We start from the raw sequence: 27,048 nt of genomic DNA on the forward strand, positions 1-27,048 counted from the left end.
TGCACACAGATTCTGTACCACTTGGCCAGTGTTGATCCTGGTGCTCATAGATTCTGTACCATGTGGCTAGCGCTGCCCCTGGCACACACAGATTCTGTACCACGTGGCCAGTGTTGCTCCCAGTGCACACAGATTATGTACCACGTGGCCAGTGTTTCTCCTGGTGCACACAGATTCTGTACCACTTGGCCAGTGTTGATCCTGGTGCTCATAGATTCTGTACCACGTGGCTAGCGCTGCCCCAGGCGCGCACAGATTCTGTACCACGTGGCTAGCGCTGCCCCTGGCGCACACAGATTCTGTACCACGTGGCTAGCGCTGCCCCTGGCACACACATATTCTGTACCACGTGGCTAGCGCTGCCCCGGGCGCACACAGATTCTGTACCACGTGGCTAGCGCTGCCCCTGGCACACACAGATTCTGTACCACGTGGCTAGCGCTGCCCATGGCGCACACAGATTCTGTACCACGTGGCTAGCTCTGCCCATGGCGCACACAGATTCTCGACTAAACATTGGATTCTGTGCTACACTGTAACCCAGTAGAAGAGAGTTTTATAACAGTATTTAGTGATGTTTGCAGAGAAGTGCAGCTACTTGCCTGCTTTCCACTCTGGGCCTCATAGTGATAGCCCCCCCCCCCCCTTCCTAGTATACATGTTCTCTCCGCGGCCAAAGCATGAACCGCCGCGATTCACATATCAACTCATCTCGGCAGTGAGGTATGCATGGGCTTCAATGATTCCAATTATTTGCAGCTGAAACTCCAAGTTATGCCAATATTATTATTCTGGTATTTATTGAGCAGGGGTCCAGCTTGGTGAAGCCTTGGACCCCTTTACAAGCCCTGACGTGTATCGGCTTAACACAATCCTCCCCAATCGGGTCCAGCTAGTGATAGTTTGCCATGTGAAATGCAAGTTGATCATTCTGTCCTTAAATCTTTACAAGGAGACAAGTCTTGACACCTGCACGAGGCGACGCCCCATCACTTGTCTCTTCAGGGCATGGGTCCTTTTCAGACAACTCTAAGGGTTCACTGTTTGAGTGGAGAGAGCGAGGGAAGCAGCGACGGAGTGGGGAGAGAGACAGAGAAGGAGACAGAGAAGGAGACAGAGAAGGAGACAGAGAAGGAGACAGAGAAGGAGACAGAGAAGGAGACAGAGAAGGAGACAGAGAAGGAGACAGAGAGATAGAGATATAGATAGCGAGAGAGGGAGAGAGGGAGAGAGAGAGAGATGTATATATTGGCTTCACCCCTTTTCTTGTCCTGCAGGAGACGTATGGAGAAGACCCCTATCTGAGTGGGACCCTCTCTGCCGCATTCGTGAAGGGGCTACAAGGATCCCACCCTCGCTATGTCAAGGCCAGCGCAGGCTGCAAGCATTTCAATGTCCATGGAGGTCCCGAAAACCTTCCGGTGTCCCGGTTCAGCTTCGATGCCAAGGTGAGTGCTTGCCGTACTGTGGTGATAGAAATTTGTGAGATTAGAGCTATATGCCTACGTTTAACAACGCATAATTACAACACTACGTGTGTTTATAACAAGTGTTATAGTACAATATATGTTCAAAGTCAAAGGGGGGGGAGGTCCAGTAGTGTGATGGGGCCATTTACACCTTAGACTGAAATTCCCACCTGCAGCAGACGCGCTGTTTGCTCAAGCGGATGATTTACAAGTTTCCGAAGATGCTTAGTTGGAGATTGTTTACAAAATAAATAACACTCTGCGCTGTTCGTCTTTCTAACGCGTTGATTGGTTTTATTATTATGATGGTGTTTATTGAGCGCGGGCGAGAAGCAACAGAGCGCTTTACAGAGGTAAACATGAGCTAAACAACACAGATACATAATGGAGCTCTTTCCAGAGTTAACCGAACAGATATACACAGTGGGGACGGGGTAGGATACAGAGGAGGGATACAGCTGTACCTGTAGGCATGGAGATGGGCGGGCGGCATCTAGCATGTCAGGTGGTGCGAGGGGCGATATGATGGCCTAGGTGTTGAGGCGGGGAGGCTCCTTGAAGAGGTGGGCCTTGAGTTTTTTTCTGAATGGTAGGAGTGTGGGGGCCAGTCTGATGCTGACGGGGAGGAGGATCCATATACTTGGGGCATAGGGCAGAGAAGGCTTGTTTTCTGGTCCTTTCCTTTTTGCAGCGGCAGATATCAAGTCTGCACATGTCCTGGCTTCTGATGGTGCGCTGAGTTTCTCCGCCAGGTAGCTGGATGACTTGAAGGTGACTGCCCTATAGATGATAGTCAGCAAAACAATTGGACCTATGGAACCGGGAATAGCCTCTCAACACATTTATTTGTTTCATAAATACCAATAAATGTTAAATTTTCAATTTCTAAAAACTTTTATTTGCATATCAAATTCATATAAAATACTAGAACATTTCCACAGACAAGTATCTACAAATTCCAATCGTACTCAATCACTCCTACCATTCGTTCAATTTTTGCTTTTTCGTATCAAATTTTTTGACATGTAAATATAAATGGCCTCACATATGGATGGCCTCCGACCCTAACTCCACATTACACAAAAGTCCTCCATTCGATTATCTGATGATTCCGTCTGTGTGTTTCTAATTACACCGACATACGTCTACACGTGTTTCGGTTGTCTTTTTTCAGGACATCAACATTCATCAGCCCTTTGTTCATACAACCTTCTTCAGGACAAAATTAGGGGAGTTTCCTTATTCCCATACGCATCGAGTAGGGTGAGTATCACCACCTAAAATACAATATACAATATCAAAAACGCGCTAAAATCAATTGAACTCAATTTCATACATTCTCTGTTAAACATAGGCTGTTCCCACTGATTTGAACCACAATTACTGTGAAGATATGATTCTCAATAGTAATCATCATGACAATGTCTAGGGGTGACACACTTGTTTAGCCCCCCATTTCCATTGTTAATTTGATTAATCCTGTTTACATCTCGGTATAGTAACCACCCTTATCTAGCCCCAACGAAGATGCAAACAAACATGTTGAAACACTACTTGTGGAGCATTGTACTTACACAACTAGATTGTGTCTCCCTTTTCTGTATCACTACAGGATATTCAAAATCCTTCCTCAAGAGGGATTTTTTGCAGCTCAGTCAGGAGGGACCTATTAATTCTCGTTGGCCCCTTGAAAGAAGGAAAAGAGCACTTTCTAAGAGGGTTTGTCAGAGTATCTTTTGTACATATATGTAAGCCGAATCGATACTTACAACGGCTATGATCTCGTGGTGCACCAATTCTTAACGCGTCTTAATTCGCCAATGTGCACGTCGTACACCAATTCTTAACGAGTAGCTGATATCTCTTGTGGTCGTTATCTCATTTGACACGGTCTGTGGGCCAAAGACGGATGAAAATAGCTAAGTGCGTTCGTGTTCCTTTACATCGAACTGATCATAATTAGAGCTGTTCCCCACATCTCCTGGTGACCTTTCTAGTATGCACCCCTACATGTACCCGAGCATTAAACAGGATCTAATAAATCAAGTAGAAGCTATATTCTACTCCATACTTTCCCGCCATTCAGTTCTCTCTGTTGTTTGCAGGCGGCCATCCCCACTCACTTGCTTACCTTGCTTCTTTTTTCAGGTCCCAACTACATGCCGTCTCGCTTTTTGACTTCATCTGGCATTGTTTACATAAGCGCAGCGCGGATTTATTTGTACTTCCGTGTTGGTCGCGATAGAAAGAGGACTGCTGTTAGTGTTCCAATCGTCACTGTAATGAATGGACTACACTTCTATTTTAGTCACGATAAAGAACAGACTGCCTTTACTAATTCATTAGTGAACATTGAGAATGTAACCCTTCTTCCTGCTTCTTGCATTAGTTGTACATTAACCTATCTCAATGTTCTGGATATAGATCATATTTGTACATATAGAGTGAAAAGAGATTCCAGCACATTCCACATCTATTTAATGTGTTATCAAAGCTCCCCATTCCACCGAAACATTCAGGCCATTTTTCACCGTATATAAACAATATATCCATCGTTGTTCCAATTTGTGGAGCATAGTTGACATGTCCCCACCTCTTTTCGGTAGTCTGATAGTCTGTAACACGAACCATCTCAGGTCGGTGTCTTTATGTTGTTTCAGACTAAAGTGGTCCACCAAGGGTTTTTTACGCCACTTTGTTCCGAATACAGCTACAGTGTTCCCCTATTCGCTGTCTCACCTCTCTGGTTGTTTTTCCCACATACAACAAACTGCAGGGGCATCTAATAATATAAATAGCGTTCTAAGTGAGACAGTTTGTGTGTGTTTTCATTTTATCACCACATGGTTGAACTCGCACCTGGTCTCGTTTAGTGGACAGGACACGCAGTTGCCACATTTATGATGGCCTGTGATTGGGTGTAGACCCCATTGGTTCAATATGGTTTGTTCCGAATTTGAATCTCTATAAGTGTGCACTAGAGTCTAAGATTTTGGTTCTTTTTAAAGGCAAACATGGGTTTCTTCGAGAGACTTCCTGCTTGTTTAATAAGATCCCAATTTCGATTTACAATCTTTTTGATTTCATTGCTTACCGGATTAAAAGTAGTAACACACACTAATCTGTCTTGTTTCTTTTTTTCTTTCGGTACCAAGCATTCTTCTCTGTTTCTGTTCAGAGCCCTTTTCAGATTGTTCTTTACTAACTTGCGTGGATATCCTCTTTCTAATAGCCTTCCTTTTAGATCCTCTGCATGTTTTTTGTATTCATCCTTATCGGTACAATTTCTCCGTATCCTTAAAAACGGACCATAGGGTAAATACTGGCGTAGCCCCACTGGGTGAAAGCTGGAGTAGTGGAGTAGTGTGTTTTTATCAGTTGTTTTCTGAAAGAGGGTAGTGACCAACTGCTGGTGTGACTTCTTAATGAGTAGATCTAGAAAACTTACTTGATTTTTGTGCCATTCCATCGTGAATTTGATATGATTGTCACATGTGTTTAGCCACTGATGGAATTGGTTCAATGTTTCCTCTGTGCCCCTCCATATCATAAACACATCATCGATGTATCTGTACCAAGCCCGAAGGCCTTGGCACAGATCACCTTGTTGTTTCAGATGGCTATGTTCACCCAAAATATATCTCTTCGTATTCCGCCATGAACAAATTTGCCACATCTGGCGCAAAGGTAGCCCCCATGCTGACTCCCTTTCCTTGCTTAAAAAGGGTTTGTTTAAATAGAAAAAAGTTCTCGGTAATCCCAATCCTTGCACATTCTTGTATAAACTCAGTGGGTGGAGTATGTGGTTCTGGTCTTGTATTCAGAATTCTGCCCAACACCTCCAAACATTCTGTCTGGGGGATAGAGGTGTACAGTGACTCTACGTCCATTGTGACTAGGATATCATTATCATCTAGTACTAGGTTCTGAGTTATTCTTATCATATCCCCCGAGTCTTTCACGTAAGATGGCATTTTGCCCACGAAAGGTTTGAGAAAAATTCTACATAAACCGAGAGTGGTTCCAATAATGAGTCTATTGCCGCCACTATAGGCCTCCCTGGTGGGTCTGACATCCTTTTGTGAATTTTGGGCAGAATATAAAAAGCCGCCTTTTTTAGGGTGGCTTTTTCTGAGGAAACAACCCTCTTCACTGCTTATCCATGATTCCCTTTCTGCATGGTTGGTCAGACTTTTCATTTCCTCTTCTAGTCTAGATGTGGGATCTAGAGCTAGCTTTACGTAGGCATTTTCGTCGCTCAACAGATTGAGTTTCAGAGCCTCTTTCGTTTTTGTTCAGGTTATCTGTGGTATAGTTCTTTCTCCGGATCGCCTTCAGAACTTCTTTCGTTAACCGATTTTCAAAAGTTTCAATCTCCGTTGGACAAGCGTATGGAGGTGGATTAAACCTCGATTTTATTTCCAGTCCTGTCACGTTGGGGACATCTTCTGCTGTATTGGCTGATTGATTGTCTTTCTTTTGATTAGGCAGAAAAATCTCAAAATAGTGTTCGAGTCTAATGTTCCGGAAAAATCTGTGTAGTTCTACTTCTGTGTCAAAACAGTCTGCTCTAGTTGCCGGTACGAAGGACAGACCCCTTGACGAAAGGCTAAGTGCTACTTCATTTAGAGCCTCAGTGGGTAAGTTATAGATGATGCAGCAAGACTTGAAGGTGATTTGTACGTGCAGTGGGAGCCAGTGAAGGTTGATGAGGGCCGGAGTGATGTGGTCGTATCTGCGTAGACCCTTGATGAGGTGTGTAGGACACCTCTCTGAGGCACAAGCGAGGACGATGGGAGGCCTTTGAGGAGTGTGTGCAGTCGCACCTGGAGTGTTCTAAGTGCCAGATAGAATTACCAATACATGATCTCGGACTCAAATAACTGGACAGTCACAAAGAATATGGCAAAATACTACTTTATTCTCAGCTCAAATAAAGTAAGGAAATCTGACAAGCATATATAAGTTGTAGCTTACTCACTCTCAAACATATCTTAATTAGGTTTTTAAGGATTGCCATGTAGGATGGCGGCATAGCTGAAGAAAATTGAGGTATAAAGCTTTTGTCTATCAGGTGGATGGATTGGTTAAGGGAACATACACACCTATACTTTATTTACGTGTTAGTAACATAATTGGATACCCTTTGTTTGTTTGTTTTATTTGCTTACATAACGCACTGAACCCTGAGGTAGCTAGGCGCACGCCTATCTGGTAGGCATGCCTCGAACTACCTCTTAACTGGCTGTAATACAGATTAAATGGCAGAATAACAGCAGCGGATTGGTTCCTGCAACAATGTATGGTAAACAGCTACACAGACCCTCATGATTGGTTGGCATTCTCTCCCACCATGGACATTCGGCTTGTTAGCAGCACGTAAGCAAAACAAACCCCAAGTGCAGGGGAACAGCGTCGGTCTACTACCCACTTGGTCAATTGGCCTACTATCTCTCATCAGTTGGGCCCCAAGCCAATGCTTCTTCTTTGTAGTTGACCTTGCTGACTGTTCTCTTCCACTGGACTTTTAAGGGAGTGTAGGTACATTGCTATCTTCGTCTGGAGCTTAACTAACAGGCCTTGTTTTCTGGTCTTACACCACATGTGAGGTGGCCATGATTTTGTTCAATTTGACCTTTTATTTAGTGCTATTTAATTCAATTATGCTGGGTGCTATTACTCCTCTTGGCCTCTGGAGACTTGGTTGCTCCATCTTGCATATGCTTTCAACATCTTTGATTGTTCAATACTTGGCACCTGCAAATATTCTCCTCTTTGCTTAATTTAAGAGAAATATGTTGTGCGTATGTAGCTCACCCACTTTGACTCCCCTTGTGCCTTGCAGTTATTTCTTGATGTGGCAACCTTGATCCCAAGCCAAACAGATATTCTTGGTTCTTCGCACAAACCTGTTTTCCAGCACCTGTCGGCTCTGCAGCCGTTGCCTCTCTCATTCGGGATTCTCGCTTAACTATTTATACAGAGTCAACGTCCATCTTGTCATCATGGCTGCTTTACCCATGTTATATTGTCTACTGCAGCAAGCTTCTATATGTGTATATAACTTGCGTTTTTGCAGATGTACATTTGCTTCGTCTCCTCACTTTTCTTCTTGGTGCATGTGACTTCTTCATGTTTCACAAATGTTTACTTTGTTTCTTCAGTTACATCTTCATCTGTAAGTATTTGCATATTGTTTCAGTGTGTCCTGGTATCTTCTCTTTATGACATCACTTTACCCTCATCCGATTTCAGTTCTAGGTCTTCTATGTCCAATGGTGTATGCAGACATCCTTGCACCACTTCAGTGTGAGGGTACATTTGATACAGTTGTCTGAGTGCATAACGTCTCTCATATCTTTGAGGCAATATTGGGACAATACCTAGTGCGTCACACAGGGCCCTCTTGTTGTTCCAATATGACAGAGGTGAGGGGGTGGGCACTAGAGATGATGTGTACATCTGCCTCTCTACAAGTGCATTGCCCCCATCCAGGTGGGATGGAACCAGTGCTTGAACAGTGGATCTAAAGCTGTCTGGAGGAAGGAAGGGCTTGATGTTTCGCAGGAGGGAGACCTGATACGAAGCTGTCTGAGTTGTCTTAGCTGTGTGTGTCTTGAAGGAGAGGTGTTTGTCGATGTGGGACCCTAGAGACTTAATGTAGTAGGTGAGTTTGGGTGTGACGCCCTCAGGGTTCATGGTTGAGAGCCAGGTCTGTATGTCTGGGTGTTCGGTGTTTTTGGTGAGGAGTAGAAATTCGGTCTTGGAGGGGTTGAGCTTCAAGTATGCACTGGAGATCCAAGACTGGATCAGCGAGAGGCAGGATTTGAGCCTGTGGATGTCCTTGATGGTCAATCTTGAGGTATAGCTGTGTGTCATCAGGGTTTTGGTGGATGTGGATGTTGTGTGTAGCTAAGAGGGCTCCCAGTGGCTCCATGTATAGATTGAAGATCACTGAGGAGAGGTTGGAACCCTGCAGGACTCCACAGATGACGGGTAGCATTGGCGACCAAGAGGAGTCCTTCTTGCGGTTGGCGAAGTAGGACTTGAACCTGCGTAAGACAAGGTATCTGATCCCCATGCGCCAATGTAGCATCTCAGTAAGTGCCTGGTGGTCTACTGTGTCAAAGTGACTGAGAGGTCGAGGAGAAGCAGGAGACGAGGATGGCCATCGTCAAGGATGTTGAGGGTGTTGACGACCACCTGTATGGTTGCTCTCGCCGTGCTGCATCTGGGTCAGAACCCGGACTGGTAGGTTTGGAGGAGATTGTTGGTGTCGATGTGTTTCTGCAGTTGCACACTACTGCTTTCTTAATGATCTTTCCTAGGAAGGCAAAATGGGTGATGCGGCGATAGTTACCTAGGTTGTCAGGATCAAGTGTGGGTTTCTTCAGTAGAGGGAGGATTTGTTCTGTTTTTAGGGTCGATAGAAAGATGGCTTGAGTTGGGGATCTCTAGGAAGTGAAGGAGAGCTTCTGCAGGGAGGGTCTTGAGGATTGATGCTGGGAGGATGTCGTCTGTATAGGATGTGGCTTTGTGGGCGACCAGGGTTTCTACCCAGTCCTCTGTCGAGAGTGTCTTAAATGTTGTCCAGGGTGTAGAGATTTCACAAGGTGGGCCTGTGGATGCAGAGCTGGTGTCTATGTGCTGGAAAATCCTGTTGATTTTGTCGATGAGGGTGGCGGTGGAGTTTTCAATGTAGTGTGGTGTGGCAGGGGCAGTTAGTGGGTTGACTGAGTGCTTGACCGTTTTGAAGAGGACTCTGCATTGGTTGTCGGCTTTGGCTATGGTGTTCTGAGAGTAGGAGGCCTTGGCTGTTTTGATGAGTTGTCAGCGGGTTGCTCAGAGTTCCTTGAGGAGCGCCAGGTTGAATGAGGTCTTGGAGCGGCGCCAGGTTTTCTCTTGTTTCCTGATGACTCTTTAGCTGAGATTGAGATCTTGCATGTACCAGGGCGCTGATGTACCAGAAATTCAGACAGGACGGAACCCTGGCGCAATATAAATGACCATTACTTTACATTGGTGGTAGGACCAAGACTGGTTTGCAACTGGGTGGTCCCCTTCAGTACTGGCACAGTCGTGCTAAAATAATTATGGCATGGAGGGTCGGACACCGCATTGCTGGTGGCTAGGATTCATTAAAAAATGTCACACATACAGTTTTAGTTTTGGTGGTTAGCAGAGTAGCATAAAAAACAAAGCCTAGCCAGTGCTCTATTCACTGGGCCTTGCCTGTGATGTCACTTCCTATGACATCATCTGGGTCAAAAATGGTGCCTGAAACTTTGCTCGCCCACTCATCCCCTATAAAAATAAAAGTTGGCACCCCTGTCCACATTGAAAGGGTGGGAAATTCCAAAATATGGGGCATGCACTGAAGACTGAGGACCAGCAATTCAGAGGAACCCCTTTCTTTAGGCCTGGCTACGTTTAACTTGCCCATAAGTGAAAAAGAGGTTTTTCTTTTTTTTTGTGGGTTTATTTTTTTATTAGCACCCGGGGTGGGGGAGCCAACCAATCGGGTTGCTCACATCGAGGTCTGAATCACATGATCCAAGCCCGCATTCCAAACAGACTGAGGCTGCTCCTCTGCCCCGCCATCTTCCCTCCCGCCCTGCCCTCACGTCCTGTCACTGTTTCCTCTCCTACCCACCCTCCTACCCCACTCACCTTATTCTTTAGGCAGTGGTACTGACGCCGCTCCGGTCACTGTCCTCGCCCTCTGTGAAAATGGATGAGGGGCTCGGCATGGAGCCCCGCCTTCTGTCTCCACGGTGGCCATCTTATATCAGTATTTTGTTTAAATGAACAGGACGCCGCCGCAAACGGAAGCGAGTTGTCGGCACCCCAGGTTCTCGGATTGAAAACCTTTGTTGTATTTAGGCTTGTAACTTAGGCCCCCAGGGAGTTACCGCCCAATCTTGCTCGCCAGATCATGCGTTATTGCTATTGTTTGTAATTCGCTTGGCTGGCATCATGTAAATCGATTACTTGGCTAAACAGTACACACTGCTAAAAAAAATGCAATCAGTCCTGTTCATGCCCTAATTTAATCACCCTTCTTCTGGTCTGTGCACTAACAGGTTCAAGAGCGGGACTGGAGGATGACGTTCCTGCCTCAGTTCCGGGACTGCGTGCAAGCTGGGAGCTACAGTGTCATGTGCAGTTACAACAGGTACACATCTCACTTGGCTATCTTCCTGCCCAGCCTCCCTCTTCTGGCTTATCACGCATGGGGTGATATCTGCCAAGAGATCTTCCATCCACTCTTCCTGCATTGTGTGGTTTAACCCGAATATCTCACCTACTGAGAACTTTCTTAACAGTTACAAATATTACATAAAGTGAGAAAAGTAATACGAAATATAAAAGAAATTACAAAAAAGTATATTGAAACAAATTCTAACTATGACATTGGTAAGTATTACTAGCAATTACCATAGAGTTTTACTTCAATTAATACTACCGCTCCACGTGAGTGTCAGTATGCGTGTTATGCAGAATACCACCTTCGGGGATGCTACCGACGTCATAATTCTTTTTTCAAAGAAACCTCCCACGAAGGTGTTGCCCTGTGACTACAACAACGTCAATGCCTCCATTTTTATAATGGGGAAATAATGAAGCAATAAACCTCGATGGGTGGGGGCTTTGCCGGGCCAGTTAGAAGCCAGAGTGAAGCGAGGGCTTTATCGTTAGCACAGGCATTACCAGCCCTGGTAAAGCCACCCACTCTGAGGAGTTTATTGCTGTTAGCATCCCAACATGTTTACCATGATTCTAATAGTTGTTTTTTTAAAGTTGATAAACGGCGCAGTTGCTGTTTATCAACTTTAAAAAACTGCAAACAAAGATGGCCACCATGGATTAGGGAAAAGGGAACTAAACATAGTCCCTTCTCTCTTTCCGTGGTAGCCATTGCCGCAACAGAGATGCACCAGTAACACAAGTGTACCTAGTGCCGCTGGTGGCAATGGAGTGCAAGGTAGTGGGGTGGGGATAGGGGTGGGGTGACAAATGTGGAAATTGGGGTTGGGGTTGGGGGGGAAGGACAGGATGGGTGGAGTGCGGGGGCTGGTGTCACACTTACCTTTATTCCGGCAGAGAAATGGCAGCCTCCCGTTTCCGAGGGGGCTTAGAGCAGGGGCTTTACAATGAGGTAAAGACCCTGTTCCGAGCCTCCTGATTGGCTGGGAGGCCGCCGACCGCCTAATGCTAATTAAATTTTACTATTTGTGTGCAAATCATCTCTCTGGCACAGACTCACTGATGGAACTACAGTGCATATGAATGGCCTTTGAGGTGCTAAAAGTTCCTGATTGTTTCATATGTTAGCCTCGAACTCTGAGCGGGGCAGAACAGCCGCTACAGGCTGCCTTGTCGAGAGAGCGATTAAATATGCTAAATCGGGTCAAGAGAAGTACTTTTAGTCACACAAGAAAGAGGCAGATTGGTAGAGTATACACAATTAAGAGAAAAGATCCCACATTTAAAATGGAAAATGGGTAACTGGAATAGTAAACAGTTGGTGTTTTTTTTACCCTGCTGTGCACACAAGATGGCAAGCAGATCCTTTTTGAATAAACACATCATAGCAAATATGTACACAAAATGCCTTTAACACAATGTTCAAAAGAGAATTCTCCCCACTTCAGTTTCAATCTAAAACTTTCTTCGAACATCTTATTGGGGCCTTGCTCACGTAGGTACCTAAATTAAAAATAAAGTCAGACAGTTCCAAATAAAATACAATGCTGCTTTGTAAATCACCTGATTTTCCAAGAAGAAGGGCCTTAACAAATCTATTCGCAAATCTAGGTACCACCTACTATTAGCAAAAAATGCTAACGATCCTCCCTTTCTGTTAGCCCACACATACAATTTCGATGGGTCTCCCAGTCCCCGATTGGTGCGGGCGTTTAGTGGTAACATGTTTAAACGAACTACTCAAGCAGGCAAGCAGATCTGAAAAATCTTTAGAAGCTGTTGGGTGGGGTTCACCCTTAATGTTTTTTGTTCAAAGTGCAACGCTTTCTTTGACAAAAGGTAGCCTTTTCTAATAAAAAAACGTAAACACTACTTTCCTGATTGTGCCACTTGTCGCGATTGTTCAGTCTGTTGGAAGGGTCTTCTTGTAAATGGCTCAAGCACATCTCTGATATTCTGGGCAAACAGAGTCAGCTAACGTTCTAGAGACATACGTGAGGATGGATAGCTCAGGGGCAACGCGTTTGTCTTAGAAGCAAGACAATGTAGCGCAACACAGGTTTGAATCCCGATCCCGGGCTTCGATACCAATCTCTGGCATTAGGCACGTTATAAAAGAATAATTATACTGAAACATAGTTCCTTTTGTAAGCGGTTAGGACTTTTTGGTGCTTCTCGTGATTCAAGAGTTTTGGTGCCAAGAGGCACGTGCAGTGCATATAACTAAAATGTAACCACACAACAAGACTACACATCAACATACTAATTAAGCATTACACAAGTACACATAACAAAAAGACAGGTTGTATTAAATAAACCTATGTATCTGGGACTTATGTAACCAGGATATACCTGAAGAGGTGGGATGCCCCTGCACGATGGGATCTCCTGACCACCACATGGTGAACAGGATTTCCAGGATATACCTGGAGAGGTGGGATGCCCCTTCAGGATGAGATCTTGCGACCACCACATGGTGAACAGGATTTCCTTTCTTCTCCATCAATGGATTAATCCTGCGCTACAAATCCGATTCAGTTTCTAAATGAATTGATTCCTCGTGCATGCTCAAATCTAGCCCTCGATTACTCACATTGACTTCTCTTTGGGTGTGAGGGAGCATGAAAGGTTCCTCGGGTATTCCACGCTGGTTCCACGTGTCCTCCACCGAAGAGGGAGTGGAGAGAGTCGGTCCTCATTCTCAGGCCTGTCTCTGTGGCCGAGTCATTTATACAATTTATCAGCAGCAAAACTCGGCCAAAGTTAGACCAGCATGAACACAACATCAAAAACACTGCACCAAATACACACAGTGCATAAAATGAACCTCACTTCACCCTGTGGGGAATTGCCATCTGCCAAGTGTGCAAAGCCCTGGCTTTTATTTCTTTTTTCTTTTTCTATGAAATAAAATGATGGGGGTAATGTCATCTCTGAAAGGGTAACCTGCTGATCAGATTCCCCTCTCATAAACCCCAGGCCAAGAGCATAGTGTGCATCTGTGTCTTGCTGCATCAGTATCCTGATGTGCAGCACCTGCTCTGACCGTGGCACAGAGCAGGTTCAAGCTGCAGTGATCGCCAAGTCTCTGCCATGCAGGGGCTGCATTTAAGATATGCACCCTGTACCAAAACTACAATTATCATAAGTAACCCATGCGGGTGGCATGGTAGACTCTAAATAAAAACCTATGCCTGAGTTTAGACATAGCGCATGGTACTACTTATTATTACGGTCTCCACATTCCAATGGGTATCGGGCATGTGTCCGCTCCTGTGAGTCAGCTCTGCTATGGAAGGGGATGTGTATTCGGGCCAAGCCTCTTCTTTGCTCTCTTTGTGTGAGCAGGTAACGCCCTCAACCTGAGACAGCCACACAGCAGGCAGCTGTCCTGGGCCCAGGCATCATTCCAAAGAAGTAGCCTCTGAGCAGGGTGCTGCATCTCTAAAGACCTTTGTTCTTAGTGACAAAGGAAGGGAGCGCGATTATGATAGGCAGAAGGGCTGTGATCAATGAAAGTAGACTTCCACCATTTTGTTTCTCTTTCCTGTCCCTTCCCCTCCCTCTGGAGCAAAGCACTTTGGGTGAGACATTAGAAGGACAAAGTCCTCTCCGTTCAAGACCCCGAATTGGACCACTAACGCAAGCTAGCTTTACCCCAATCACCTGGGGACGTTTGCCTTTACAGAGGAGGGGTCTCCCACCCCTTGAGCAGATCCTCTCAAGACCATCACTCGCTCTGAAGCACCGGACTTCCTTCTTTTCCTTCAGCCTGATGAGAAGAAGGAACTATCCAGGGCAGAAGAAAGATCTTCCTCCTACCCACTCCTAGGGCACATTTCTGGTGACACGTTGCGGTGGACCCAGACCTTCCAGTTTGCATTGGAATCTCCTAAAGCTGGGAAAGCAGACCCTGAATAGAACCCTGCTGTACTCCATTCCTTCTGAGTGTGTGGAAACATAAAAATTAACGTGAGGCCAGGAAGCCCAAATGGAAAACACACCAACACAGGTTGCAAAGGATCATATAAAACGTTTTATTTCAAAGTTCAAAGTTTATCAAAGTATCAAAGTCAATCGACATGCGAATAGCTATTCGGCTCTCTGACTCACATACGAACCTTCAACGATAAGGTTCGTACCGCAAGTGGGAGAGACCGAATATCTGGATGCTCTGTCTTTTATACGTTTCGTACTGCATTGGCCAGCCCTCTTGTAGATTAATCATTCCTGGAACTGTGGCTAGGGTTCGTAGCCAGGTCGAACATACGTTTTAGATCAGTTCCGCTGATACAGTTACAGATTTACAAGAGGTTGAACAGAGGACAGGGTCTTAGTTCATGACCCTAATAAATAGCTTGCGGACATATTGTTTATACATGTGTGCGGAGGTCACCATGGCCGAAGTCTTTACTCGCAATGTCATTCGGCCTCCATTTTGTGGTTCGGGGTGACTTCCACACTGCAAGAATACCTAAAATGGCGGCTAAATCCAAGATGGCGGCTTACACAATACATTGAGGTCAAGACCTTGCCGCGGAACCTATGTTCACAGTGTACTTTTAGACAGCTTGGCGTAGGCCAACATACATTTAAACAATGCGATTGGGGTCACAATATTATACCGATTTCCACAGACCCTCCTTTTGGCCTATGCCAAGTGCTAAAACACAATTTCTTTAATACTTTTGAAAATACTTAAAGGCATTATCATTTATAGGTTCCGCATCATTGTCCGAAACATCAATAGCCATAAGGTCGTTCACAAGAACTTCCTGCAACATGAACTCTTTAGATGCTGTCTTCGGGGTGTATATTTTTCGCCCTATTGCACTCATTGCCTGAGCACAACATCCTCCCATCATTCCGCATATACTTGGGAGGCACTGAAAACAACAACAAAGGAATAACAGAGTCCCTAAAATACCTAAAATAACGGAAAGCACCTTCCACCCCCAAGATCGCAGAGAATCCCAGAACCAAGTACTGAGGCTCCAGTCTCCTACAGGGATATGGACTTCAGAACTGAGAGTGTGTAAATTCTGAATCGCTTTGAATATAGTTGGTGAAGAATCTGGTACGAAAACACAGCAAGCGGACCCCACTAATTTGCATACTCCACCCCGTTCAGCTAAAATGACATCTAATGCCATTCGATTTTGTAACGCTACCAATCTTATCGCCTTTTGCTCTAAGGTCATATTGTAGAGTATGTCTGTGGTCCGGTTGATCGTTTTCTCCAATACCCTCGCTAATCCCCTAATGTTTTCCGAATTTGCTATTTGTCCCCAGAAAGGGACTACTGATTTAGCTATATCCCCGAACACTTGTCCGGGGGTATCTCCATCGCTATCTCGCCGCGGGCGAGCCTTAGATACCTCTGAGGTACTAGCTATAAACACACCTGGTAATAATATCCCTAAGTAACAAGTTCCCTGCCAATCTTTAGGCAACCAGGGAAAAGCTAAACTACCACAAACAAAATAAACGGGTCCCCCTACATACAAAGGCCTATTTTCCCCAGTCAAGTTTACAATATTTACACAAAGCTCAAAATCTCCCATTGGCCTAGTGCCATTTCGCTGTACACAGAAAGGGACAGAATCAGGATTGTGATTTATAGAATAAGAAGGAGGCATGGCATCCTTATTGCCTATCGGAGCCATCTTGAAAGATATTAGATTTTGAAAAGGAGAAGAAAGTTTATCAGACGGCCTAATAGAAGCGATGTTAGGTCTACTCCTATTTGCAAAAAGCGAGCATCCCAGGGGAGTCAATTCACGTCTCTCAAATTCGTTCAAATTAGTGCCATCGAAGTTCCCTGAGATGCTATCATTCCATCGGCCAAAGAAAAGTGCTCTAAGAGAAGCATAGCAGGAGGTTGTCAGAGGTAAGGGATGTATATACCATCCCAGTCCCTTGTTCCCATGTTGTGGCAAGTGCGTGCAAACCCAACAATTGCTCTTATTAAATATTGCATGCGTAGCATTCATCACTATCATCAAAGTGTTATTATGATATTTCTGTCTATGCCGAGAGTCCCTAGGGGACAGAGTATGAAGGTGTACAGAGGGAGTCAAAACAGTTGGTACAATTTCGGTCGGTAACAAAGGCTTCAAAGGATAAATGTCTTCAAAGTACCATAGTCCCACGGCAGCAGTTGCAAAACTAACAATTATAAAAACAAAGACACAACAGTACGTTTTCAGGGCCCAGGAGCATTGTCCATTGTTCGAATTGGTCACCTCTTTGTTAGAAAGTTCGATATGAGGAGCAGTGGCGAAAGCGGCAGGCATCGTGCTTGTCCTGATTGTCGGCCCCAAATGTTCGTTTGCTGGCGGCACTTCGGCCGAGCGACTTCTTAGTCCTTCCCAACCCTAGCCAACAGAACCCTCCTTTTCTCCTTTGTTCACAAAAGAAAAAGATATCAGTATTTCAATCACTTCTTCCCTTCCGATGCACGACGGTCGTGCAACAACTTTTCCCGTGATCGGAGATTGTACCTGATGGTACCCAAGTTTGCTGAATCCAAAAGCAGAGTATCGTCGCTCCCTGAGGGGAGCGTCGCGTCAGTGGCGACGGAAGTCGCAGAACTCAAAACAGGATTTCCCGGAAGTGATTGATCAAAAGAGTGTGGAGACAAGATGGACGATTCCCCGAGCTCCTCGGGCTCAGAGGACTTCTCCGATGCACTCACAGCGCTGATTGCTACTCCGAGATCAGAGATCGTAGCATCAGCGAGGGGTTCTGTTTCTTCTGTAGCGTGTGGCGTCGGGTGAGGAATCTTCTTCAGATGCGTTGCATGTATCCAATGTTTCTTGCCCGCCACTCGGACTGCCGTTCGGGTGACCAATAGGACCTGGTAGGGTCCACGCCAGCGAGGCGCGAGACAGGAAGACCTTTCGTAGGCCTTGACCAAGACCCAGCTGCCCGGCAATATATCGTGTCCTGGGCCCGTAAACCGTACAGGTAAGGCAGCATTCACCTGGTGGTAAATGAAATACAGATTTTTAGTCAATTGGTTACAGTAGTCTACGAATAATACATTTTCCACATCCCTCAAGGCTTTAGGTTTAGGGAGACCCCAAATATTGGCGGGTCTTCCCATCACTATTTCGAATGGGGAGAGCCCAGTTCTAGTCTGGGGTGTGGTGCGCATTGCTAACAAAACAATAGGTAAGGCATCTGGCCATTTCAATTTAGTATCAGCACATGTTTTTGCAAGTTTGTTCTTTAGAATACCATTGTGTCTTTCTACCAACCCCGCACTTTGAGGGTGCCTAGCTGAATGAAAACGTTTCTCTATTCCCAAGGCAACACATATTTGCAACATTACGGCTGCGATGAAGTGGGGCCCATTGTCCGACCAGATTATCCTCGGGAGCCCAAAACGAGGAAAATATTCTTTGACCAAGATCTTTGCGGTCGTCATGGCGGTGGCATCTTTAACGGGGAAAGCCTCGACCCATTTGCTAAAAGCACAAATAATAATGAGAACATATTTCAAGTTGTTACAACGCTCCATTTCAATAAAATCAAGGTGAATGGTTTCGAAGGGAACAGAGGGAGGTCCGAAACTTCCCCTTGGAGCCACTGTCCCTTTACCCACATTATGCTGCAAGCAGATTATACAATTCTGGACATATCTTTTTGCTATTTCCAAAATCTTATCATTCACCCAAACCTGCTGCAGTATTTTCACAATCTGTTGAGCACACACGTGTGTTGGGCCGTGTGCCATCGTAACCATTGCAATCACATAAGAATCTGGAAGCAACCATTTCCCGTTAGATGCGTCCACCCAACACCCTTCGTCATCCAATTTCCCCATGCCTTCAGCCCACTTCCTAGATTCATCAACAGTGGCATCAGTCTGAATATCCCGTACAGACCCAATACCTTCATCCATTACACAACCATCTCTCACTTCCCTCGTGATATACATGTCTGTGCTAAGGTCTGTGGCTGTTTGTCTAGCTATTGAATCTGCAAAAGCATTTCCTTTGCCCACATCGTCTATGACCTTTCGATGAGCTGCACATTTCATAATCGCTAGCTGTTTGGGGAGTGAGAGTGCCGAGAGTAACTGTACTATTAGGGGACCATGCTGAATCTTGGTCCCATGTGAAGTCAGGAACCCTCTTTCCGACCACAATTTTCCGAAGTTGTGAGCCACCCCAAAGGCGTACTGACTATCCGTATAAATATTAACTCTAAGCCCTTGGGAGAGTTCACAAGCACGGGTCAATGCTATAATCTCTGCGGCCTGCGCAGAGTTATGCGGAATCCTTTTAGTCTCTATGACCTTATTCAAGGTCGTAACCGCATAGGCAGCTGTGGATGTGCCGTTCGGAAGTTTAAAGCAGGAGCCATCACAAAACAGCTCCCCTTCCGCATTTTCCAAAGAAATATCTGAGAGATCTATTCTGCCCTTCGTTTCTTGTTCGGTGGCATATAGGCAGTCATGTGATCCATCATCACCGCAAGCAATAGTTTGCGGGAGAGGCAAAAGTTCAGCCGGATTAAGAACACAACACCTTTTAATTTGGATATGAGGAGCAAATAGAACTAATTCATACCTGGTCAACCGGGCAGAAGTAAGGTGTTGCGTTTGAGTTTTGTTCAGTAGAATATCGACAGAGTGAGGTACCATCAAAATCAAATCGTGGCCTAGAACCATCCCCTCACTCTGTTTAACAGACGCAGCAGCAGCAGCAACAGCGCGCAGACATCGCGGCAAAGCGCATGCAACAGGATCGAGGGCGGAGGAATAATAGCCGCACGGCCTATTCTTCCCTCCATGTTCCTGTGTTAACACAGACAAAGCACATCCATTACACTCATGCACAAACAAAACAAAGGCCTTATCGTAATTTGGTGTACCCAGAACCGGTGCTGAACACAGCGCGGCTTTGAGAAGCTCAAATGATCGTTGTTGTTCCGATTCCCATGGCAGTGGCAGAGAAATGCCCTTCTTCGTCAAAGCCAACATCGGTTTTACCACTAGGGCAAAGTTAGGGATCCACATTCTACAGTAGGACGCCATCCCTATCAGGGCTCTGACTTCCTTCTGCGTTTTTGGGACAGACATGCCAGAAATGTGTTTGATTCGTTCAGGTGTCAATCTTCTCCCCTCCTTTGACAGGAGGTAGCCTAAATAGGCAACCTCCTGGCAACAATATTGAAATTTTTTAAGAGAAGCTTTGTGACCATTTTCAGCTAAATGAACAAGCAACAATATAGTGCCTTCTTTACAAGCTTCCTCAGAGTCTGCGGCCAGGAGCAAATCATCTACATATTGAAGCAGCGTACAAGTAGGTGGCAATTCAAGGGTGTCGAGCTGCTCTTTTAAAGCCCTACTATAGATACTAGGGCTTTCAGTATACCCTTGAGGCGCCCTTGTGAATGTAAACGAGCGTCCCCCCAAGGTGAACGCGAACAAATACCTGCTCTCTTCATGTATCGGGATACTAAAGAAGGCGTTTTTCAAATCTACGACACTAAAGTGCGTAGCCGTAGCAGGGATCATTGTTAAAATCGTCGTTACATCAGGCACGATTGGAAATTGTGGGGCCACTACCCGGTTAATAGCACGAAGATCTATTATAAACCGGTAAGGAATTGCATTGTCGCCTTTCTTATATACCGGTAAGATCGGGCTGTTACATAAACTACCTGTAATCTCTTCGATCACTCCACGATGCACAAAATCGGAGACAATGCATTTCAAAGCGCGCTCGCCTTCGATCGAAATTTTATATTGCGGAATGCGCGGTAGCTTGACCCCATGTTTTAATACTATTCTTACAGGGTCAATGTGTAAAATCCCGACATCATTGTCGTCTATTGCCCACAAACATTCTGGGACAATGTCAAATTCAGAAGGTAGAGGTCGGGTCAAATATTGGGAGTTAAAGGGTTGCTGAGGTGAAACTGTCAATCTTATTCCATCAGGGGAACAATAAATCACTGCATTCAGTTTCTTCAACAAATTCAACCCCAGCAAATTTTCTCCACAGTTTGAAGTAAGAAGAAAAGGGCACTGGTCAGTAAAAGGACCCAAAGAGACAGACACCGGCACAGAGACCGGACAAACAGTTGGTATGCCAGAAAACCCTATAGAAACATTTGATTGCCCTGACAGGGGAATGTTTGGAACCCGAGAATGGTCAATGGAGCACTTCTGTGCTCCAGTGTCGATCAAGAATTGGTGTTTCCTATTCCCTACCAACAGTTCAACATAGGGGCCCTTCTGAATAACAGGAATAGGTCGTGGTTCCAAACGCTGCTTCGGGCAATCCTAGTAAGGCAGAACTTCGTCAAAGGGAAGTTCCTCAGAAAGATAGACGGCAGAAGGGTGATCAAATATATTTCTCGAGTCCATACTCGGAGTCTGATTTTCCTGTGAGAAAGGTTGCTGGGGATTTCGTAGAAGCTGACCCCTATCAGGGCCCCCTGCTCCAGGGCGGCCCCGTGGTCGCCTACCCATACCTCCAAATGTGCCTCCTGACCTCTGACTGAGGGCAGGGCATTGTGCTCGCCAGTGACCTTCCTGGCGGCAATAAGCACACTGATTAAAGTTTGGAGGAGTATTTCCTCTTGGAATGTACTGACCTCTAGTCTGCGTCGTACCTCCTCTGGGGTTTCTAACTATTTGTTGCAATAATACCTTAGTTTTCAGGTCACCCCTTCTTTTTTCGATTTTCTCTTTTTCGTTATTAACCCGATTCTCATAATACTGAGCCATGTGCAGAACCTCTGACTGAGATTTTGCCTGCCAAGCGCTCTCCGAGGACATAATCTGTGACTGGATGTCAGGCAACAATCCACGCACGAATTTGTCCACAAACAACCTCTTCCCCGACTCGGTACCCAAATCCTGTCCACTAAAGTCGGAGAATACTTGTTCAAACCTATTAAAGAACTCGGTGGTACCTTCGGTTTTCCCTTGGACACAGGCAGTAAGCTTGTCCCAAATAATCCTTTTTTCTGGAATTATAGTTTTTAATTTGGCAACTATTCTATCGGGTAAAGTGAGTATTACCTGGGGTGGTTTCTCACCAGCTGGTCGTTCCCCATCTAGTCTGGTTAGATTTACCCATGTATCCCCTAATCCCGGCACATCATCTACTGTCCGTATCTGTTTCCATACATCGACAGGCAAAAGTACTGGAAACAATAAATCCATGTCACTTAAGGTGAACACAGAAGACTGCAAAACGGATTCGATTTCCTTATAAAACCCTGTCGGGTTCTTCCTAATATCTGGTACCGATTGTCTGATCGTGTTCACTTCCTGTCGAGAGAACGGGACGTGAACAAACTGTGATACATAGTGTGCTGGGATATCCACCGCGGGAGTACCAGCCGCCGCGTTGGCGGGGATTTCTACTTTCGGGACAAAGGTCAGAGGGACCTCTCTCATAGGCAACTGAGATACCGGGACCTCCGACCGCTTACTGAGTAATAAGGCCAAATCGAGCGCTAAGGCAGCTGTAGAGGTATCGGGCGAAAAAGCTCTTTTAAAAATACCAATTAATTCTATGGGGCAACCAACCTTCTTTCTTATACATTCTTCCTGCAAGTGCTGTACCATCACTTGAATTACTTTCCTTTGCATTTCTACCGTATATTGACTGTAGGTATCGTATACCTCATCTGGCGGTATCGATGAATCCGAGATCCATCTGACCGCATCTCTAGTGCAAATTCGTACTTCCTCGGGTGCTGATCTTCGGCACGAAAGGAACCGTTTCTGCATATATATTCTATCGTCTTCATCATCCTCATTTCGCAATCTTTCAAAATCCTGTCTAAATTCGAATAGTCTATCGACATGCCCATGTACCTTCTGTTCGGTATCCCTCGAGAGTGCTAGATCGTTCAGATCTCTCACTCCTTGTGGGAGATCCGAAGTCTGCAATCTACCCCACATTACACCTAAGTGAATCCCCAGCCCTTCAATAAAAACGTTTTTCTCAGGAAAATCGTGCAAATTAGACAATGTTAAAAATGCATCGTTTTGATCACCCTTTTCCATGCAATGTTTAGCCCAAGCAAATAGTTCCTGTTTCCTGCCCGCAGGAACAGTACTACGAGTCACAATTTTCGACCTTGCACCAAGGTCTAATTCAGTAGATACGGGACTCCCCGAAATCGGAAGGATAGGGGGGCCTAACTGAGGTACAGAGGAAAGAGGTAGTGTAGCAGACGGAATAGACAAAGAAACGACGGCCAAAGAACTGGGAACAGCAGGCTGCGCAGGAGGAGGCTGCGCAGGAGGAGTGAGAGTAGCAACGGGAACAACAACAGGAACGGGCAAAGCGCCCGCACCAGGAGCATATGGAGGTGGCGCTGAAGAGTCAGGCCTCCGTTCATTTAATATCTTTTCAATAAACTCCTCAGAAACATGAAAATCTTTAGAAGGATAAATTTTCTGGACTCCGAGCGAGAAAGCTCTATCCATTCTCTGGGTTTCATCTAATCGTTTTTCTTTGTCATATAACAATGCTTTTTCGGCATTCGTTTTATGACGTCGTGCATGCTTATCCCTACTCTTAAGCTGCTGTAATGCTTCCTTTTTCCAATTTTGTAACACATCGAAGGCCGCTGGCCTAGCCTTCTTTTTAAGCAGAATCGACTCTAAGTATTCAATACAGGGGATCTCAAAACTACCATTGATTGGCCACTGAAATTCGGAGGCATTTCTGGTCTGTCTGTGCCAAATATCATTAAATACAATACTTCCAATGCCATACTTACAGTACATAGTACACGCCGGCGACCCCTCCTGTGGTGCCGGACGGCTAAATTCAAAGGATTGTCGATCGCTGCGGAATAAAACCCTAAAGCAGCTAGACAATTTCCCAGGCATTTCTCAAAGACTTGGTGTTACCTGGTTCAATAATTGTGTCTGCAGATACAATACTTCAAATTCAAATGTCAGGGTTAAATTAAGAGCCGGGTCACGACTACACCTGACCAAATTCAAATGTCAGGGTTAAATTAAGAGCCTTACGACTGCACCTGACCAAACCTAAGGAGGACCGTACGGTTTTCAAAGGACTTCAAAGGACTTCAAAGGACTTCAACTAACGAAGTTTACCTGCGTTTAGTGGTTTTCGGCAAATCTGCCCACCTCGAATTTGGACCCTCGTCAAGATGCCGTGTCAGACCGCACGACTATCGCCCAAGGATCGGATCGTGCAGCGCTGCCGAGGTATCGCGTCTCGATCGGTCGGGCCCGCAGAATCACACCGTCCGATCCCGATTCGATAGTCTGCGTCAACCTTCAATGATCCGGCATCAATCTTGAGGGTCCCTATTCGGGCGCCAACTGTGGAAACATAAAAATTAACGTGAGGCCAGGAAGCCCAAATGGAAAACACACCAACACAGGTTGCAAAGGATCATATAAAACGTTTTATTTCAAAGTTCAAAGTTTATCAAAGTATCAAAGTCAATCGACATGCGAATAGCTATTCGGCTCTCTGACTCACATACGAACCTTCAACGATAAGGTTCGTACCGCAAGTGGGAGAGACCGAATATCTGGATGCTCTGTCTTTTATACGTTTCGTACTGCATTGGCCAGCCCTCTTGTAGATTAATCATTCCTGGAACTGTGGCTAGGGTTCGTAGCCAGGTCGAACATACGTTTTAGATCAGTTCCGCTGATACAGTTACAGATTTACAAGAGGTTGAACAGAGGACAGGGTCTTAGTTCATGACCCTAATAAATAGCTTGCGGACATATTGTTTATACATGTGTGCGGAGGTCACCATGGCCGAAGTCTTTACTCGCAATGTCATTCGGCCTCCATTTTGTGGTTCGGGGTGACTTCCACACTGCAAGAATACCTAAAATGGCGGCTAAATCCAAGATGGCGGCTTACACAATACATTGAGGTCAAGACCTTGCCGCGGAACCTATGTTCACAGTGTACTTTTAGACAGCTTGGCGTAGGCCAACATACATTTAAACAATGCGATTGGGGTCACAATATTATACCGATTTCCACAAGTGGACCTCAGAGCAGCCGGAGGACCAGACCAGCTGAAGCTCCCTGTTCTCCCAGACCTTGAACAAGAGGGAAGATCCCGGCACTGGCCCAATCTGATATCTCACACAAAACAGGTATGCCTGAGGCAGACCGAGAGAATTAATTACCCCTCACTACTTGAATCTTGTAAAAGAGTTCGAAATACCCTAAAGTCACATACACATGGGTTAAGATAACACCATTAACACCGGGGAAGAACAACAGAAGAGCAAATCAAGGGAGTAGCCTACTAGATAAGCATATTAAAAAACAATTTTTAATAATGTGTACAAAAGAGCAAAAGAACAAAATCCATGAATGTATCTAAAAACAAGGCTGTTAAGGTCAGCCACATAACGAATAAAGCTAAAGACAAAAAACGCATCAAAATACAGAAAAAAAACTAGATGAATTAATATATCCTGTAATTCTCAACACAAATTTGCACAAACGCCTAGTGTTAGACATTTGTCGAGATTTGGGATGTCGACATGTTTCGGCCAAAGATTAGATGGGGCATTTTCTCACAGTGCCCGTACAGAAATCAGTTTCACGGCCATCTTCAGGACAGATGATTTCTTCATGGGAAGCCTTTATAGATGAAATTCAATTGACATGATGGATCTACAAATATATATATATATGTGTTTTAGTTACCACATGTAATTAAAAAACACAAACAAAAATGTACACAACTATGTGCATATCAATCTAAATAGAACGACATATTTTCTGGATTTAAACATTTCTTTTACTAAAAGAAGGGGGGCTGTTCTAAAATCAAACAAGTCCCTTCATCTTCCTTAAGATACAGTATAGATCAATCTCAGAAAAACAGAAAAAACAGATGACTAACATTGGAACAATGTGACCTATGGGGAACATGCAAACTCTTACTTGTCATCACAGAATCCAGTGTGATATCAAAACAGGTTCAGTAGTAACTTGTCTTGGCTCAACACGACAACCATTTTTTTTGAGAGAGGAGCTTAGGGTGAAGTACATCTAAATTTCTTCATCCATTGAAATGACAAAATCACTCTAGAAACAAATATGAAAGAACAGCAATGTAACAGATGACTTTAAAAACACTGCTCGTCGTGGTCATCTAAATGGGCCGTGGTGCATATTTCATTAGAAGCCTGAAGGGGACGGTATCTCACCCCGTATGTCATTGTAGACACTTACAATCTTGTGCAATTGGGGCCAAGATCGAAAAAAATGTGAGGAATACGCCGTCATAACCCCTCCAGATTTACAATGGGGCAAATTTAATGGGGTATATATAAATAATATCGTAATATCCCTCTACATAAGGGCAAGTGCTTCATCTTGCGTCTTATATTTTTCATAATTGATGTCTATTGTTTGTCATGTCCCAAGGAAACAAATGCTAATTTTGGGAATCATTCTGGACATGGTAATTTATTAGAAAAGTATGTATACCTTGTCTAAACAGCATAACAAATGAACGGAACGTGCATGCGTATCCCTTGCTAAAGTGCTGGACGTCAGCTTCAAAGACAGATTAGAGAGACCTCGGGTCATAAAATCCGCAGCGCGCTCTGAAAACATTTTAAAAAAGAAGGGCGGGCATATCGTTAACGTTACGAGTCTACAGAATGTTAGCAGCATTTCAAGTGCACGGCAGCCGATGCCGACCATGTAAGGAAAGGAAACTCACCGGCAGTATTTGCTGAATATTATTCTGTAGACTCGTAACGTTAACGATATGCCCGCCCTTCTTTTTTAAAATGTTTTCAGAGCGCGCTGCGGATTTTATGACCCGAGGTCTCTCTAATCTGTCTTTGAAGCTGACGTCCAGCACTTTAGCAAGGGATACGCATGCACGTTCCGTTCATTTGTTATGCTGTTTAGACAAGGTATACATACTTTTCTAATAAATTACCATGTCCAGAATGATTCCCAAAATTAGCATTTGTTTCCTTGGGACATGACAAACAATAGACATCAATTATGAAAAATATAAGACGCAAGATGAAGCACTTGCCCTTATGTAGAGGGATATTACGATATTATTTATATATACCCCATTAAATTTGCCCCATTGTAAATCTGGAGGGGTTATGACGGCGTATTCCTCACATTTTTTTCGATCTTGGCCCCAATTGCACAAGATTGTAAGTGTCTACAATGACATACGGGGTGAGATACCGTCTCCTTCAGGTGTCTAATGAAATATGCACCACGGCCCATTTAGATGACCACGACGAGCAGTGTTTTTAAAGTCATCTGTTACATTGCTGTTCTTTCATATTTGTTTCTAGAGTGATTTTGTCATTTCAATGGATGAAGAAATTTAGATGTAC

At 44.8% G+C, this 27,048-nt stretch overlaps 1 protein-coding gene across 2 annotated transcripts in view; it reads left to right on the forward strand.

The window, feature by feature from the left end:
- LOC138503107 (uncharacterized) overlaps nucleotides 1–27,048 on the forward strand; it is a 112,003-nt gene that overhangs the window by 47,125 nt on the left and 37,830 nt on the right. For both annotated transcript variants that reach the window (XM_069622616.1, XM_069622617.1), the window contains 2 exons: nucleotides 1,278–1,448; nucleotides 10,553–10,644. In XM_069622616.1, coding sequence (XP_069478717.1) covers nucleotides 1,278–1,448; nucleotides 10,553–10,644 — 263 coding nt within the window. The remainder of the gene's footprint in view (nucleotides 1–1,277; nucleotides 1,449–10,552; nucleotides 10,645–27,048) is intronic.

Source organism: Ambystoma mexicanum, chromosome 11 (genome assembly GCF_040938575.1).
Source record: "Ambystoma mexicanum isolate Mex_15411 chromosome 11, UKY_AmexF1_1, whole genome shotgun sequence".
Lineage (NCBI taxonomy): Eukaryota > Metazoa > Chordata > Amphibia > Caudata > Ambystomatidae > Ambystoma > Ambystoma mexicanum.